We start from the raw sequence: 17,598 nt of genomic DNA on the forward strand, positions 1-17,598 counted from the left end.
ACACTTGTAGTTTAGCAACAGCTGGAGGTCCGCTAATTGCATATCCCTGCACTACAGGCTGCCTGCAGAAAACTACAGGAGGGGGCGGATACAAGACCAGCCACTCTGCACAAGGAGAGAGAGCAGTTGTGAGCGGTCTATATTACAGGAAAAGCCTCACACTGGATTACTGCACAGATCTGGAAGACATACGCAGATACCCCCAAGATTCAAATAATAATACACATGACTGATTTGATTTAGATAATATTTGCTTATCCTGAAGTTCAGTGTTAATCCACCTCTAAAAGATATCAGTATGATATGTGTCTTCTCTCCCTGTGAGTTTCTTCCTGTTTAACACAATGGCATCACTCTTCTTCTACACAGAGCATCCAGTCCAGCCAGTTTGTAGAATCCGGGAGGTTTGCTCTTTACTCCTCCTGCCAGGTGACGAGGGAGGAATCTGTTTGCACTTCTCAGGTGTCAGATGGGAGGTTGGGGCACCTTGTCTTTGCAGTTAGTAAAACTGAAGCCTGGCACAGTACTGCCTCCTGGCTATAATGACATCCCACTGCGATATTACTCTTGTTATAATTACAGATGAGTGTGTTTTATGTGGCACCATGAAGGACTGCCACCTTGGATCTGTGCCTGATCTCACGCATCTATCCTGACAGATTCCTTTAGGATAAGGTGTCCAGATTTTTAAAATGAAATCCGGGGACATACTTTTTTTTTTTTTACTAGTAATGGCAGCAATCAGCGGCTTATAGCGGGACTGCGATATTGCGGTGGACAAATCGGAACACTAATGTCGTGTACACACGACCAGTTTTCCCATCAGAATAAACTCCGAAGGTTTTTCCGATAGACTTCTGACGGCGTTCCGACGGAGTTCCACTGAAACTGTCTTGCCTACACATGATTACACCAAAATCCGACCGTCTAGAACGCGGTGACGTACACTTACGACGGGACTAGAAAAAGGAAGTTCAATAGCCAGTAGCCAATAGCTTCCGTCTCGTACTTGCTTCAGAGCATGCATTATTTTTGGTGCATTGGAACAGCATACAGTGAAATGGTTCAGTCGGAAATATTTAGAACATGTTCTATTTCTAGGTCCGTCAGAATTTTCAAAAAAAAAACTCAGATGAGGCATACACACGATCGGAATATACGATGAAAAGATTCTGTCTGACTTTTTCTGTCTGACATTCCGCTCGTGTGTACGCAGCATTAGTGATACAGTGATCAGTGTGAAAAATATGTACTGTCACTGTACTAATGACACTGGCTGGGAAGGGGATAACATCTAGGGCAATCAATGGGTTAAATGTGTGCCTAACAAGTGTTTTCTCACTGAGGGGGAGGTGATTTTACTAAGGGAAGTATATTATTATTATATAAGTGATCCTGCGCAGCACGACCCCTACCCCCCCCCCGTAGCAGTAAATCTGCTATCAGGCGATCGGCAACTGGTTAAGAGCATCAGCTTTATGATAACACACAAGCAGCAGGCACTCTATCATGGCTCTGGTTGGCTCTGTCACAGTGTGTCACATAACATGACTGCTGGGTGCTGATTTTGTTAACTTCTAACCAATAAGTACCTGCTGCCTGTGAGTTCTAATACCAACCATTATGCCAGAGAGACAGACACAGTGCAATGTAGTCTATTAACAGATACCCCCAAAGCACACCTGTGTTGAAGCCTTGAAGGCAATGGCAGCCCCACGATTGGATCTGCTTCCCCTCTATTCCTGCTGCTGGACATCACAGCCTCTCAGGTCTCACTCTCCGAGCCCGGATACCACTGGGTGGGGAGCGGAGGAAAATGACTCGGAAGGCAAGGAGATAAGCAGGCAGGTGGCTGGCCGGGATTTGAGCCAAGGCAGAAGAACATGTGAGCGGAGCTGAATGGGCATAGTTTCATAGTAAGGTTAAGGTTAAGGTCCCTACCCTCAAGGAGCCCACAATCCAAGGTCCCCATTCATATACTAGGGCCAATTTTTGGACAGAAGCCAATTAACCTACTTGCATGTCTTTGGAGTGCAGGAGGAAACCAGAGTACCCGGAGGAAACCCACACAGGCACAGGGAAAACATGCAAACTCCAGGCAGGTAGTGTCGTGGTTGGGATTCAAACCAGCGACCCTTTTTACTGCTAGGTGAGAGTGCTAACCACTACACCCTGTGTCAGAAACTGAAGAAATAGTCCATCCGCTCTGACCAGCACATCATCATCAGAAAGGGACACAGATAATGGAAAAATACACCCCCTACGCTAGTAGGAGCAGAGGGTGTAGTTCAGATTATTATTTTTTTATTCTGCACAGACTGTCTTTGAAAATTGCCCCAGCTCCTGTTGAAGTCAATTCCGGGGACAAAACCGGGGACAGAATTGGTCCGGGGACAGTGTCCTCAATCCGGGGACTGTCCCCTGAAACCGCGGACATCTGGTCACCCTACTTTAGGCTCCATTCAAACTTGTATGACCCACTGTTGCACCACAGATGCATGAAAAAATATTCAGGTACAACTTTCATGCAACGTTGGGAGTTAACATTGAAGTCTACGGTCCTCAATTTGCATAAAAGTCAGACCAAAATAGTGCATGAACTACTTTGAAGTTGCATCAACTGTAAAGTGGTTTAACCTTAAAGAAATAATTCACTGCCAGCCTTTCTTCTATGCAGTCATAACAGATGCCTCTAAATACCTTTTTTCACATATCTCCAGGTCAGTCACATGACTTCCGGCTGCTCTCCTCCTCTGATCCAGGGGCTACAGCAGAAGGGGCTGAGACCTACGTCTGATGTCAGCCAGGGAGGTCACATGACTGTCATGCTGGCCACTCAGCCCCTCCCGCTGTAGCCCTGGATCTAAGGAGGAGAGTGGCTGGGAGTCTGGCCTGAAGAAGATATGTGAAAAAAGGTATTTAGAGGCATATATTTTTTTTAACTCTTACACTGTGTTATGGCTGGATAAGGCCTCATGCACACTGGACATTATAAAAAAAGCCAGGAGTATTAGCTTTAGAAAGCTGTAGCTGTAGAATGAGCTTTTCAGATTTTTTTTGCATTTTTTAACAAAATTATACCACAAAAGCTTATGACTCAAAAACACTGATAAACACCGAATAACCAAGTTTTTGGGGGTTTTTAACCTTTTTTCCGAGTTAGAGTGTTTTTATAGCTGTAAAATTCCTCTAAAAACCCACTAGTTCTGCGTTTTTTCTTACCAGTTAGAAAACGCCCCTGCCAAAAACTGCTGAGAAAAGCCTAAGGAACACATAGGATAACATGCTGTTGAGTTTATTGGCTGCAGAAAAAAAACGTCTGAAGCCAAAAACAGCAGCTGTAAAAACATCCAGTGTGCATGAGGCCTAAAAGAGAGGGGCTGACAATATTTAAACATTTCTATGAATAGCGTCAGGAGCTGACAAGCGGGGGGGGGCAGAGCAGCCACAGACACGGGAGCTGACAAGCGGGGGGGGGGAGCAGAGCAGGGGATGGCAGATGCCTATAAACTGACCACAGTAATCAGGGCTCAGCAGCCCCGATTACCGTGGTCAGCACATAGAGGGGGACACAGCAACTGGCAGGATCAACTAGGTTTTTTTATACAGCTGAGAAAGGGGCAGATTAGACCTCACAAGCACTGTGCTGTTTAATCTGCTATAAGGGAATAGGATCTCTCTCTTTTTTTGAGTTACAACCACTTTAAGTCACACATATATGAATAGAATATATATCATTGGAAAACATGGGATATGACTTGTCATGCGACTTTGATGTCCAATGACAAGCTGTTCAAGTGATGTGGCATGGGACTTGTCTTAATTTAAGATTAGTGGGAGGAGTGCTGTGTCTGTGCCCCTCCCCCACGAATGACAGCTACGACATTATAGTGGCTACACCCAGCTCCTTTTTTTTATTCTCTTGTGTATAAGTGACATGTGTTAGTGACATGTAATAAGCCCTTAAAAATACATGAACCTGGGTAAGCCCTCTATATAGAGCTGATTGTCACCTGTGTCCTCCCAGGTACAGAAAACTGCTATGACAATCTTGGCTGTTTCTACGATGACATTCCATGGTCCGGTACTCCACAGAGGAAGGTCATCCCTCTACCATGGAGCCCCGAAAAGATTAATACCCGATTCTTCCTCCATACCAGGGACAATCCCCAACTGTACCAGGTGAGTCACAGTCTAAATTCCCACTGCTTATCAATATAATATCCTCATCACAGTCACACGCTATTATTATTATACATTTATATGGCTCAGCCATATTCCACAGAGCTCTACAGAGAAACCTGAAACAATGACATCAATCTCTCCAGAGGAGCTTACACTCTAATGTCTTCACAATAACTTATTATTATAATATATTTTTATAGCTCTGACATATTCCGCAGTGCTGTATAGATATTACTGATGTGAATGGCTCATTGTATATTTATATAGCTCTGGCTTATTCTTCAGTGTTCATTAAAAAAATATATATATATTTTGTTTGCTTTTTATAGTTGATTGTATTTTTTATATTTATAAATTGGTATTTTGTATCATTTTTAAACCCTGTTTATTACAGGATGCTCCTATGACTTCAAGAAAAAAAAAACTGAACGGGGCACAAGCAATAAAATACATAAACAGAATGCAATTGGGTTGATTTACTAAAAACAGAAGCAATGCAAAATCTGGTGCAATTCAGCATAGAAACCAATCAGCTTCCAGGTTTTTTGTCAAAGCTGAATTGAACAAGCTGAAATTAGAAACTGATTGGCTATCATGAACAGGTGCACCAGATTTTACATGCTCCAGTTTTAGTAAATCAACATCAATGCCTTATGTGAGCATACAGTATTTTATGTATATGTTGTAATTGAAATTGGCCACTAGATGTCACTAGCTGCTTGTATTTTTCAGAAATAACTATGATCATCTTTTACCCATCGCACAATGTATAATGATTTTAGAGGCATTTTTCAGACAAGTTAAATATATTTCAACCATCACTATAATATTTACAATCAGATATTCTGAAACACTCATACCTGTACGTATCATTTTATGTTTTTGGGGTACTTATATATGACAATTTACACAGCACTAATTATATATATATATATATATATATATATATATATATATATATATATATATAGATAGATAGATAGATAGATAGATAGATAGATAGATAGATAGATAAATATCTATATATACACATATAGATATAAATATCTATATATAGATATATATACAGCGGGTAAAATAAGTAATGAACACGTCAACATTTTTTTTTAAGTGAGTATATATCTAAAGGTACTATTAACATGAAATTTTCACCACATGTGGTTAAAAACCCATGCAATCCATACATACAAAGACACCAAAAGAAATGAAGTTATGTGTAATAAAATGGAATGTCACGGGGGAAAAATTATTGTACATGGAAACTGAAATGTATTTAATACTTCGTACAAAATCCTTTGTTGATAATGACAGCTTCAAGACGCCTCCTGTATGGAGAAACGAGTCGCTCAGGTGTGATTTTGGCCCATTTTCCCACACAGTCTTCAAATCTTGAAGGTTCCGTGGGCCTCTTCTATGAACTCTGATCTTTTGTTCTTTCCATAGATTTTCTATTGGATTCAAGTCAGGTGATTAGCTGGGCCTAGCTTTGTTTTCTTTCTTTGAAACAAATTGAGAGTTTCCTTGGCTTTGTGTTTGGTATCATTGTGTTGCTGAAATGTCCACCCTCGTTTCACCTTCATCATCCTGGTAGATGGCAGCAGATATTGATGGTTTTAATTATTGTAATCAGATGCTGCCCGCCCTGCTGCCGTTTGACCAATACGATAGCTGAGCGCGCTGTATAAAAGAGAATGGAGACACCTGACCCCTCACCCTTTGAGAAAGTCACGTGATCGTGATGCAACGCGTCAGGGAGGAGTTGAGATGTCACTTGCCACTTCCGATCGTGGCCGAGACCGGAAGCCCCGCTGTGTACAGTTCTGGAAAAGTTTTTCTTAAATGTAAGTGCTGATTTTATATTTTAAATAAATATTGTGCGTTACTACTCATTGGAGCCCCCCCTCATTCTTTCATATACTGCCTGAATCATCGCTATTGGAGGAACTGGTGGAGTTCTTGGAGGCTGTAGTTTTTGATGGTGGAAGAGTGGTTATTAACCATCCCCTAAGTGTGATCCGGTCCGTAGGGACCTTCATTGGAGGTGAGAGGCTGGGGGAAACAAGGGGTGCATGTAATAGCACTGAAAGGAAGCACTAAAATGAAGAGGGAACAACATATTGACTGCTCAAATTGCACGGATATTATTGCTAAACGAACTGCACATTGTTTGGAGTGGACTGTTTACACTATGTTTCACTGGGCACTGGAATTTAATGCTCACAGAATACAATTTTCATTGTTTATTTTGCTGGATTTTGCACTATTTTTTAACACTGGTGCATGCAATCTGCGGTTAACGTGGATTTTTCCACTTTTGTATATGAATATTTTTTATTATTTTCTTTGACATATTTCTGGATTTTTAAGCACTTGTTATTTATTTAGTCTAATAGAAGCATGGCAGCATTATGCTAGGTGTGTTCTCACTAGTTGCACTGTCGCATGAATTTTTATAATTAAAACTTATTGTTGATGCACTTTAATATTTAGAGGAATTGACATTTATGCACTTTATTGCTGCTTAGTAGCCTGATTATTATATTTTTCATTATTGGATTGATTCACATAATTTAATTTACAATCATATTTATTTAATTTTGGTAGTTTTTTATTCTATTAGTATTTACCTAGGTAGCGCCACATAAAAACACCCCTTAAGATTTTTATCAAGAATGTCTTGGTTCATTTTTCCAGTCATCCTTCTTTCAACGATATGAAGTTTTCCAGTACCGTATGCTGAAAAATAGCCCCACACCATTCTCCAAACTTCACTGTTGGTATAGGGGTGTTTTTGGGAGTGATGTGCAGTGCATTTTGACATCCAAACATGGTGTGTATTATGGCATCCAAAGAGTTCAATTTTGCTCTCATCTGACCAGACTATATTCTCCCAGTATTACACAGGTTTGTCTAAATGTTGTGCAGCAAACTTTAACCACTTACCGCCCACCCACGGAATTTGGATGCAGTAATAGTAAATGTGGATGCATGCAACACATGGTTTATTCATATGATTGAAGAGAAGAAATAGAAAGAATTCACACATAGACTTATTTTATTTTGTTTACTTTATTGTGATACATCTTGTTTAATTTGTCACCTTTCACATGTTAATATTTTGGGTTTGCAAAAGGAGCAAAGAGAGCTGAGAGATCCTGTGTAAATTCTGCACTTTAAATGATTGTAGGGGAAAGATGACTGTCCATATGGCTCACGCACAAAAGTTCTCAAAGAACTTAGCTATGCTGTTTCCAGACCATTATTCCTAATGTTAAAGGATAGCCTACTGACTGGAATGACACCAGCTGATTGACAAAAAGCTAATGTGGTACCAATATTCAAAGAAGGACTGAGATATATCCCAGAAATTACAGTCAGCCTAACATCAATAGTATGTGAATTATTAGAAGGAATAAGGGGCTGTACCTTTTCAGATAAGAATAGTAATATTAGTGGTAACCAACATGGATTTATAAAAAAAAACTGTTCTTGCCAGATCAACCTTTTAACATTCTATTAGGCAATTACTTGTTGTTAGGATAAGAAGACCCGTGGATGTAGTGTATCTAGACTTTGCTAAGGCATTTGATACAGTACTCCACACATGCTTAATTTACAAACTAATGTCTTTTGGCATTGATGACATGGTATGTACCTAGTTAGAAAACTAGCTGCAGGGGCGGGTCCAGAGAGTAGTGATTAATGGCATATTTTCTGAAATAGTCTAGAATTGTGAGCAAGGGACCCAGGGTTCTGTCCCGGGACCAATTCTATTTAACTTGTTCATAAATAATTTAGATGTAGGAATAAATAATTATATCTCAGTGTACGATGATGATACAAAGCTAAAGTGATAACTTCCAAACAGGGTACAGCAACTTTACAAGAAGGTGTATTTAACCTCTTGAGATCCACGCTATAGCCGAATGACGGCTACAGCGCGGACCTGCTTTGCGGGGACTACGTCTATTGACGTCGTCCCGTGCACGAGCAGCCTGCGCACCCTCTGAGGGGCGCGCGCGGCGCACTCTGTGATCGGCGAGTCTATGAGACTCGCCTGATCACGGATCCGAGCAAGGGGTCGATCCTGACCCCTTACCACATGATCAGCTGTCCGCCAATGACAGCTGATCATGTGATACAATGGAGCGGTAATTGGCTATTTTTCCTCCTCACGCTGACAGCACGAGGAGAAAAAAAAAAAGCCGATCACCGGCGGCCGTGATCGGGACAACAGTCCCGATCAAGGCCAGCGTATAAGTGCCCACCTGCCTCCTGCCAGTAACCCCCAGATGATTAATAAAGTGCCACACAGCAGTGCCACCCATCAGTGCCCATAGTGCCACCCAGCAGTGCTATACATCAGTGCCCACAGTGCCATACATCAGTACCCACAGTGCCATACATCAGTGCCCACAGTGCCACCTATCAGTGCCCACAATCTGCCTCAAAAACATTGCTGCACCTCAGTGCCACATATCCGTGCCCATCAGTGTCATCTACCAATGCCCATCAGTGCCGCCCATCAGTGCCCAGCAGTGCCACCTACCAGTGCCACCTATCAGTGCCCATCAGTCCCATCAGTGGTACCCATCAATGCCCCTTAGTGCCACCCATCCGTGCCACCCATCCGTGCCACCCATCAGTGCCACCCATCAGTGCCACCCATCAGTGCCCATCAGTGCCGCCTTATCTGTGCCCATCAGTACTGTCTTATCTGTGCCTATCAGTGCCACCTTATCTGTGCCTTTTAGTGTCCCCTTAACTGTGCCTATCAGTGCCCACCAGTGCCGCCTATCAGTGCCCACTAGTGCCGCCTATCAGTGCCCACCAGTGCCGCCTCATCAGCGCATTTCAATGAAGGAGAAAAATGACCTGTTTGCAAAATTTTATAACAAACTATTAAACATGATTTTTTTTTTTTTGCATCTTTTTTTTATTTGTTTAGCAAAAAATAAAACTCCCAGCTGTAATTATATACCACCAAAAGAAAGCTCTATTTGTGGGAAAAAAATGATAAAAATTTCATTTGGGTACAGTGTTGTATGCCCGCGCAATTGTCATTCAAAGTGCATCAGCGCTGAAAGCTGAAAATTGGTCTGGGCAGGAGGGGGGTTTAAGTGCCCAGTAAGCAAGTGGTTAAAAAAGAGGGGTGAACTGCAATATGTCAATATGAGTTTTAATTAAGGCTGCACGATTCTGGCTAAAATGAGAATCACAATTTTTTTGCTTAGAAGATAGATCACGATTCTCGCTGTGTATCATCTTTCACATTAAAATTAAAAAAAAAAATGTGCTAACTTTACTGTTTTGTTTTTTTGTTTTTTTTATTGAGGTGTATTTTTTCCCAAAAATTTGCATTTAAAAGACTGCTGGGCAAATACAGTGTGACATAAAATATTGCAGCAATTGCCATTTTATTCCCTAGGGTCTCTGATTTTATATATATATATATATATGTAAAATGTTTGGGTGTTCCAAGTAATTTTCTAGCAAAAAATATTGATTTTAACTTAAGAAAGAAGTGTCAGAAAAAGATTTAGACTTTAAGTGGTTAAACTTCCTGCATTTACATGTGGTTGAAAGCTTGCCAGACTGCCCAGATTATTTGTTTACAAAAGAAGTTCTTTCCCTTTGATCTAAGAAATAAATTTAGTTACAATGTTTCAAGTTCTACACTTGGCAGATTGCCCGGATGCTTTCTTTTGACAGCAGAGTGAGCAGATAATCTCTCCACTTGTTTATATGAAAGAATCACCTACTCTCAGTGGGAGAGATTGTCAGAGGGGTGAATCGAGATCGTGTTTTTTTAACGATTAATCGTGCAGCTCTTGTTTTAATATATAAAAATGTAAAGTAATGCATCCGGGATCTCAAAATATGAATGCAAGTTACTCACTAGAGGCAGAATCTCAGGAGGAATCAAGGATGGAAAAGAATCTGGGGGTCGTAGTAGATGACACTCAGCAATAGCATGCAATGCCAAGCTGCTGCAAGCAAGGCCAGCAGACTCTTAATATGCCTTAATCACTTCCTGCTCATGCTACTGCCGAACGACGGCTACAGCGCGGGCTTACTTTGCTGGGAGGGCGTACATGGATGTCCTCCCGTAATCGTGCTGCCCATATACCCCCTATCTGTGATAGCTTAGTACTTTGGACCCAGCTGATCATAGATCGGGTTAAAGGGCCAATCACAGTGCTCCTTTATCATGTGATCAGCTGTGTCCAATTATCAGTTTTCCTTTCCTTGAGCTGACAGTGTGAGGAGAGAAGGGAGTCGATGACCGGCTTGTGTTAAAGGGACATCTACAGTGATAATCAGAGCACTGATTATCAGTGTCCTGATTATCACTGCAGTCCCAACAGTGTCCACCAGTGCTGCCAATCATTGCCCACTAGTGCTGCCAATCAATGCTCACCAGTGCTGCCAATCAATGCCCAATCGGTGCTGCCAATCAGTGCCTCCTCATCAGTGTCACCTATCAGTGCTGCCATTCAGTGCCACCTATCAATGCAGCCTCATCAGTGCCACCTATCAGTGCCCATCAGTGCAGCCTCATCAGCGCACATCAGTGAAGGAGAAAAACTACCTGTTTTCAAAAGTTTATAATAAACTATGAAAAACTATTTAGCAAAAAATAAAAAACCCAGTGGTGAATAATTATCACCAAAAGAAAGCTCTATGTGTGTGAGAAAAATGTCACATGGGTACATTGTAGCATGACCGCGCAATTGCCATTCAAAGTGTGACAGTGCTAAAAGCTGCAAATTGGCCTGGGCAGGAAGGGGGTAAAAGTGCCCTGTAGGCAAAAGGTTAAAATGGTATTTCTTCAAGAGACAAAACCATAATTCTTCCACTTAATAAAAACCTTGTTAGCACACTAGCATGTTGTTAGCATTGTCACATTTATATGGACCATATTGGTGCATCCAGATTGGAGCCCTGTCACCCAGACAGGTCAGAAACATCCACACACAGGGGAATAGTTAAGTGTAGCAGAGCTAGTTTATTATATTTAAGAACTGTTGCATTATTTAACATTTTCCACATTCTGTCAACTTGTTGGCATTGTTTGATTATGTTCTTGCTGCATTGCTGTATATCTTCATATAAATATGCATTGTTGTTAAAATGCCGCATCGTTATATAATCCTAATATATATATATATATATATATATATATATATATATATATAATATATATATATATATATATATATATATATATATATATATATATATATTGTGATCAAATTCATATACTGTACCTTGTATCTTTGGGTCTATCATGGCACGAGGATGTACCAAGCTTAAAGCGGAACTAGAATGCATCTGAGCACCACCAAACCAAAAACACTATTTCATTCATTTTTAATATTCAACGCAAATGCTCTCATCCATTCATGTCTCCATGCTTTATTTTGCTGAGAAATTACTTTGAAAACACCCCCCTAGCATTTCTAGCTGTGACCATCTTGAGTAAGGGCAGATGATTACTGTAGCATTTACTTCCTGGAATCAATCTAACCTTAGCTCAGGCACGCAGGCAGGAGGTTGTACTTAGCCGAGAAAACTCCTCCCCTCCAGAAGACACATGGGATGCATGACATCATTTGCCTGGGTCTGGAAATCAGGAAGTAACTGAAGAAATGTAAAAAAAAAAATTATAAAACAAGCAAATATGATATACCTTCCTATCTATTTACTAGTGTTAGAGGCATAAAGAATAAAATGAGTCAATGTTGATTGAGAGAGTTAAGTTCTGCTTTAGGGGGGAAGGTGGAGTGTAGGCAAGTGCCTAAATGGCACGAGCGAGGAGTCTAGATAAATACAATGGATATAAAAAAAGTCTACACACCCCTGTTAAAATTTCAGGATTCTATGTAAAAATAAAAAAAATAAAAAATCAGACAAAGATAAATCATTTCAGAACTTTTTCCACCTTTAAGTGACCTATAAACTGTACAACTCAGTTGAAAAATAAACTGAAATCTTTTAGGGGGGGAAGTAAAAAAAACAAAACTAAAATAATGTGGTTGCATAAAGGCCCATACACATGATCGGACTTTTTGACAACAAACATGCAAATTACCTGTTTTTTGTAAAAATCTGACAGTGTGTACGCTCCATTGGACAAACTTTTTCTGTTTTCATCAGACAAATGTTCGATTTGCAAACAGACAAACTTTCCGGCAACAAAAGTCCTATGGTGCAAAATACTATCGTGTGCACACAAGTTCATCGGACTTTAGTCCAAAGTACAAACACGCATGCTCAGAACCAATGCAAAAGATCAGACAACAATACAGAAGTTGACCAAAGGGTGGCGGTAAAGAGCTGAAAAAACACGTGATTTGGTGAAAGTTGGCTGAAAAAGTCCTGTCCTGTGTAAGCATGCCAAGTTCACAGCCAATGCCCTTTGGACAGAAATCCATGGAAAAGTTTGTTTGAAGTCCCATCGTGTGTATGAGGCTAAAGTTTGCACACCTTCTTATAACTGGGGATGTAGCTGTGTTCAGAATTAAGCAATCACATTCAAACTCATGTTAAATAGGAGTCAGTACACCCCTGCCATCATTTAAAGTGCCTCTGATTAACCCCAATAAAAGTTCAGCTGTTCTAGTAGGTCTTTCCTGATATTTTCTTAGTCGCATCCTACAGCAAAAGCCATGGTCCGCAGAGAGCTTCCAAAGCATCAGAGGGATCTCATTGTTAAAAGGTATCAATCAGGAGAAGGGTACAAAATTATTTCAAGGCATTAGATATACCATGGAACACAGTGAAGACCATCATCATCAAGTGGAGAAAATACGGCACAGTGATATTACCAAGAACTGGACGTCCCTCCAAAATTTATGAAAAGAGGAGAAGAAAACTGGTCAGGGAGGCTGCCAAGAGACCTACAGCAACATTAAAGGAGCTTCAGGAATATCTGGCAAGTACAGGCTGTATGGTACATGTGACAACAATCTCCCTTATTCTTTATATGTCTGGGCTATGGGGTAGAGTGGTATCATGGAAGCCTTTTCTTACGAAGAAAAACATCCAAGCCCGGCCAAATTTTGCAAAAAACATCTGAAGTATCCCAAAAGCATGTAGGAAAATGTGTTATGGTCTGATGAAACCAAGGTTGAACTTTTTGGCCATAATTTCAAGATATGTTTGGCGCAAAAACAACACTGAACATCACCAGAAGAACACCATACCCACATGAAGCATGGTGGTGGCAACATCATGTTTTGGGGCTGTATTTCTTCAGCTGGAACAGGGGCCATAGTCAGGGTAGAGGGAATTATGAACAGTTCCAAATACCAGTCAATATTAGCACAAAACCTTCAGACTTCTACTAGAAAGCTGAACATGAAGAGGAACTTCATCTTTCACCATGACAACAACCCAAACCATACATCCAAAACAACAAAGGAATGGCTTCACCAGAAGAAGGCTAAGGATTTGGAATGGGCCAGCCAGAGTCCAGACCTGAATCACATTGAAAATCTGTGGGGTGATCTGAAGAGGGCTGTGCACAGGCGATGCCCTCACAATATAACAGATTTAGAGTGTTTTTGCAAAGAAAAGTGGGCAAATATTGCCAAGTCAAGATATGCCATGCTGATAGACTCATACCCAAAAAGACTGAGTGCTATAATAAAATCAAAAGGTGTTTCAACAAAGTATTAGTGTAAGGGTGTGCACACTTATGAAACTATATTATTTTATTTTTTTTGTTTTACTTCCCTCCACCTAAAAGATTTCAGTTTGTTGTTTGAGTTGTACAGTTTGTAGGTCACATTAAAGGTGAAAAAAGTTCTGAAATGATTTATCTTTGTCTCATTTTTTTACATCACAAAAACCTGACATTTTAATAGGGGTGTGTAGACTTTTTATATCCACTGCAAATAACATTTTAGATGCGTTCCTTAATGAATGCCAGGCACAGGGCAACATCCTCAATACAGAACATTAGATAATATTCGCAAGACTTGTGCTATGGTACTCCAACCTGACTGGCACAGTGATGTCCCAAAAAGGTAGTGCAGAGAATTTCCAGTCCTCTGACCCATGCCAGGTCCTGCTAAGAGGCACTCCACTGTTATATAGTAAATACATCTACACAAGTATGGTCCAGACTTCCCAACAGGACCACATGACAATTGTTTAAATACACTGAGGGGTTGATTTACTAAGACTGGAATGCAAAATCTGGTGCACCTGTGTATGATAGCCAATCAGCTTCTAACTTCAGCTTGTTCAGTTAAAGTGGTTCTAAAGCCTGAAGTTTTTTTGCCTTCATGCATTCCATTTATGAAGTTAAAAAACGTTCTGTGTGTAGCTGCCCCCCCAGCACCCCCTAATACATACCGGAGCTCTCTCTTGATCCAACAATGTGCACAAGATCATCAGCTCTCTGGTTACGCTTCCTCCTCATTGGTAGTGGGAGCCTTTGGCGCCCGCTGCTGTCAATCACAGCCAGTAAGCCAATGAGGAGAAAGAGAGAGGGCAGACCGAGCCACGGCGCAGTGTCTAAACAGACACGCAGAGCAGCTGCTTGAGAGCGAGCCTGCTTGGGTGCCCCCATTACATGCTGCTTGCTCTGGGGGCATTTGACAGGAGGGCCAGGACAGAAGTGCCGGTGGGGGACCAGAGAAGAGGCGGATTGATGCTGCTCTGTGCAAAATCACTGCAAAGAGCAGGTAAGTATGACATGTTTGTTATTTTTAATTAAAAAAATGTTTGAATTCAACTGTCAATCACCAACTCTCTGCTTTTCCCCCCTCCCCGGGGGGGCTGGGGGTGGGCTCTCAGCAGCTCACTAAGAGGCTGAGCCAGGTGCCGATCCTTTGTTTGGGGGATCCCAACCAAACTGTCGTAATCTTTCCGCAGCCTGGACCGGCTCTGTGACATCAGCTGACAGCAGGCTTCAGCCCGCTGTCTGCTGAAAATGGGTGATCCACAGGAAAAGTACAGCCAAACGAGCGTTGGCTGTACTTCTCATTTAAGCTTTGACAATAAAATTGGGAAGCGGATTGGTTTATATGCAGAGCTGCACCCGATGTTGCACTCTCCAGTTTTAGTAAATTAACCCCACAGTGCACAGAGCAAACTAAATATCATCCAGATATGTTTTACTATATTATATAATTTATCTTGAAATTATCATTTACATTTAAATGGTGATTTGATATATTTTTGAAGACATTTAGCACAGCAAGAGAAGATCCAATCTGAATGTTTTATTATTTTCCTCCAGGAAATCAGCTCTCGGGACATCATGAGCATTAAAAATTCTGTCTTCAGAGCAGGTCGGAAGACGATCTTCATAGTGCATGGTATGACCGACAAAGCGGAGGATAACTGGGTGTCTCAAATGATCCTGGTGAGTTTCTGGATAATTCCTGAATTTTCGATGTTGACAGGCAGAGAGATACAAGACGGCATTGCCCAACAGCTCCTGGCAGTGCCTCTCATCCCACCCAATCTCGCTGTCCCTCCTTCTGCCCCGATATCCCTCTTTTCAATGAAAATAGAATATTTCCTTAAAAGACAGGGACATTTGATACCAATTTTTTTGTATAAGGCTCCTAAATCAATTCACTAGTTGATTTTAATTGCTAAAAATATATATAAAAAAATTAATTGTGGTGATACAAAGTGTCAGCCTATTATGGAGGAAGGGGGGGGGGGGGGCAGCCGCAACAAACAAACAAGTGGCTTGGGGCCTTCGGGCAGTTCCCGAGTGGCCCAATGGTCAGTCCGCCCCTGTTGCTGTCATACATTATGTACATTGCACAGGTCCACTACTTCACAGGCAGGTTGAAAGAATTGTGTACTTGTTTATATTGCAGCCAAACCAAGAGTTTTTGCATAAAATATTCCATATTTTATTAATATAAAATATAAAAAAATACATATCTAAATATACATAAACAACACAAAACATGGCCTCCTCACTACCTGCTGAATGTTCTCTGAAAAGCAATCCCCTGTGGAATGCTTTTTAGAGGGGCAGCATTGATAGTCATCATTGTAAACAAGCCCGTAAAAAGGTTAACCTGTATGGGAGTGTATCTAATTGTGGTTTTAGGCTGCTGCCTCCTTGGTCAGAATGAATAAACCATTCAACAGGAAATCTGATCTTGGGTGTAGAGATATAATACCAATGCTGTTTGGTGATTCATATTCAAAATATTAATTGATTAAGACAGAGAAATTTAGTACTGTCCGTGATACTTTTTTATTTATTTGCACTGACAAGCTTTCCCCTTCTTCAAGGTCCAAGCATTGATTAAGAAAATCAAATACGGCTAACGCGTTTCAAAGAAAAGCATCCCTCTTCTTCGGGGCTAACATGTAGAAAACAAAAATCCTCAATTGCAGTGTGGCAAATGTGCACGGTGACTGGCTGGCAAGCTCTAGCGAGGTGGTTTTCATAAACCCTTGTACACACGGTCGGAGAATCCGTCAGAATGTGTCTTATCGGACCGTGTTGTCGGATAATCTGACTGTGTGTGGTATGCATCGGACTGATTCCGTCGGAATATCCGTCGGACCCAATTTTCCAACATGTTGGAAATATTTCCCGACCAACTGGTTCGATCGGACATACTCCAATCATGTGTAGAGAATTTTGATCGGACCAAGTGCCACGCATGCTCAGATCAAATTCCTACATCAAAGCTATTGGCTACTAGCCTGAACGTAGTCCCATCGTAACGAAATTACGTCATCACGTTCTGAATGATCGGATTTTTCGACAACTTAGTCCGACCGCGTGTATGCAACAGTTTCGGACACAATCCGTCGGACTAAATCCGACAGGCAAAATCCGACGGATTTGGTTGCCAAAATCTCCGACCGTGTGTACGTGGGCTAAGAGTCATTGGTAGATTACTGATAAAATGTATCATTTGCTATTTGAAATCCTTAAATCCTTACATTTCTAAAAGTGTCGGGAGTCAGAAAATTTTACACAGACCATATTATATTTACAGGAAATGTTACCGAGACCCAAGCTTCCCATTAAGGGAATAAAAAATGGTGTGTTTTGAGCAGTCAAAAAACAATAACTGTTAATCAATTACTTGTTATATATATATATATATATATATATATATATATATATATATATATATACACTTTTTTTTTTTTATGAAACAAACTAAAGTGCAATGGGTAAGAGCTGCCTTTACCATGTATTTCCAACCAAATTGGATGGACTAGTATGTGAAAGGGAAAGTAGTAGACTTGGAGCCAAGTCTACTACTTTCCCTTTCATATATATATATATAGCCCTAAAATGTATTCCCATGCGTCATCACATTTTGATGGTGGCATTGTTAGACTTTCACCAATTCTATAGAACAGGGGGTCTCCAAACTTTTTAAACAAAGGGCCAGTTTACTGTCCTTC

General features: G+C 40.9%; 1 protein-coding gene across 1 annotated transcript in view; it reads left to right on the top strand.

Annotated features, from left to right (window-relative positions):
* The window catches only part of LOC143930820 (pancreatic lipase-related protein 2-like), a 70,083-nt gene that overhangs the window by 18,625 nt on the left and 33,860 nt on the right, over window positions 1-17,598 (top strand). Inside the window, exons 3-4 of the mRNA XM_077455432.1 lie at window positions 4,028-4,182; window positions 15,440-15,565. Coding sequence (XP_077311558.1) covers window positions 4,028-4,182; window positions 15,440-15,565 — 281 coding nt within the window. The remainder of the gene's footprint in view (window positions 1-4,027; window positions 4,183-15,439; window positions 15,566-17,598) is intronic.

This window comes from Lithobates pipiens, unplaced genomic scaffold, assembly GCF_037356315.1.
Source record: "Lithobates pipiens isolate NorthernLeopardFrog02 unplaced genomic scaffold, aLitPip1_a1.2 Scaffold_25, whole genome shotgun sequence".
Classification (NCBI taxonomy): domain Eukaryota; kingdom Metazoa; phylum Chordata; class Amphibia; order Anura; family Ranidae; genus Lithobates; species Lithobates pipiens.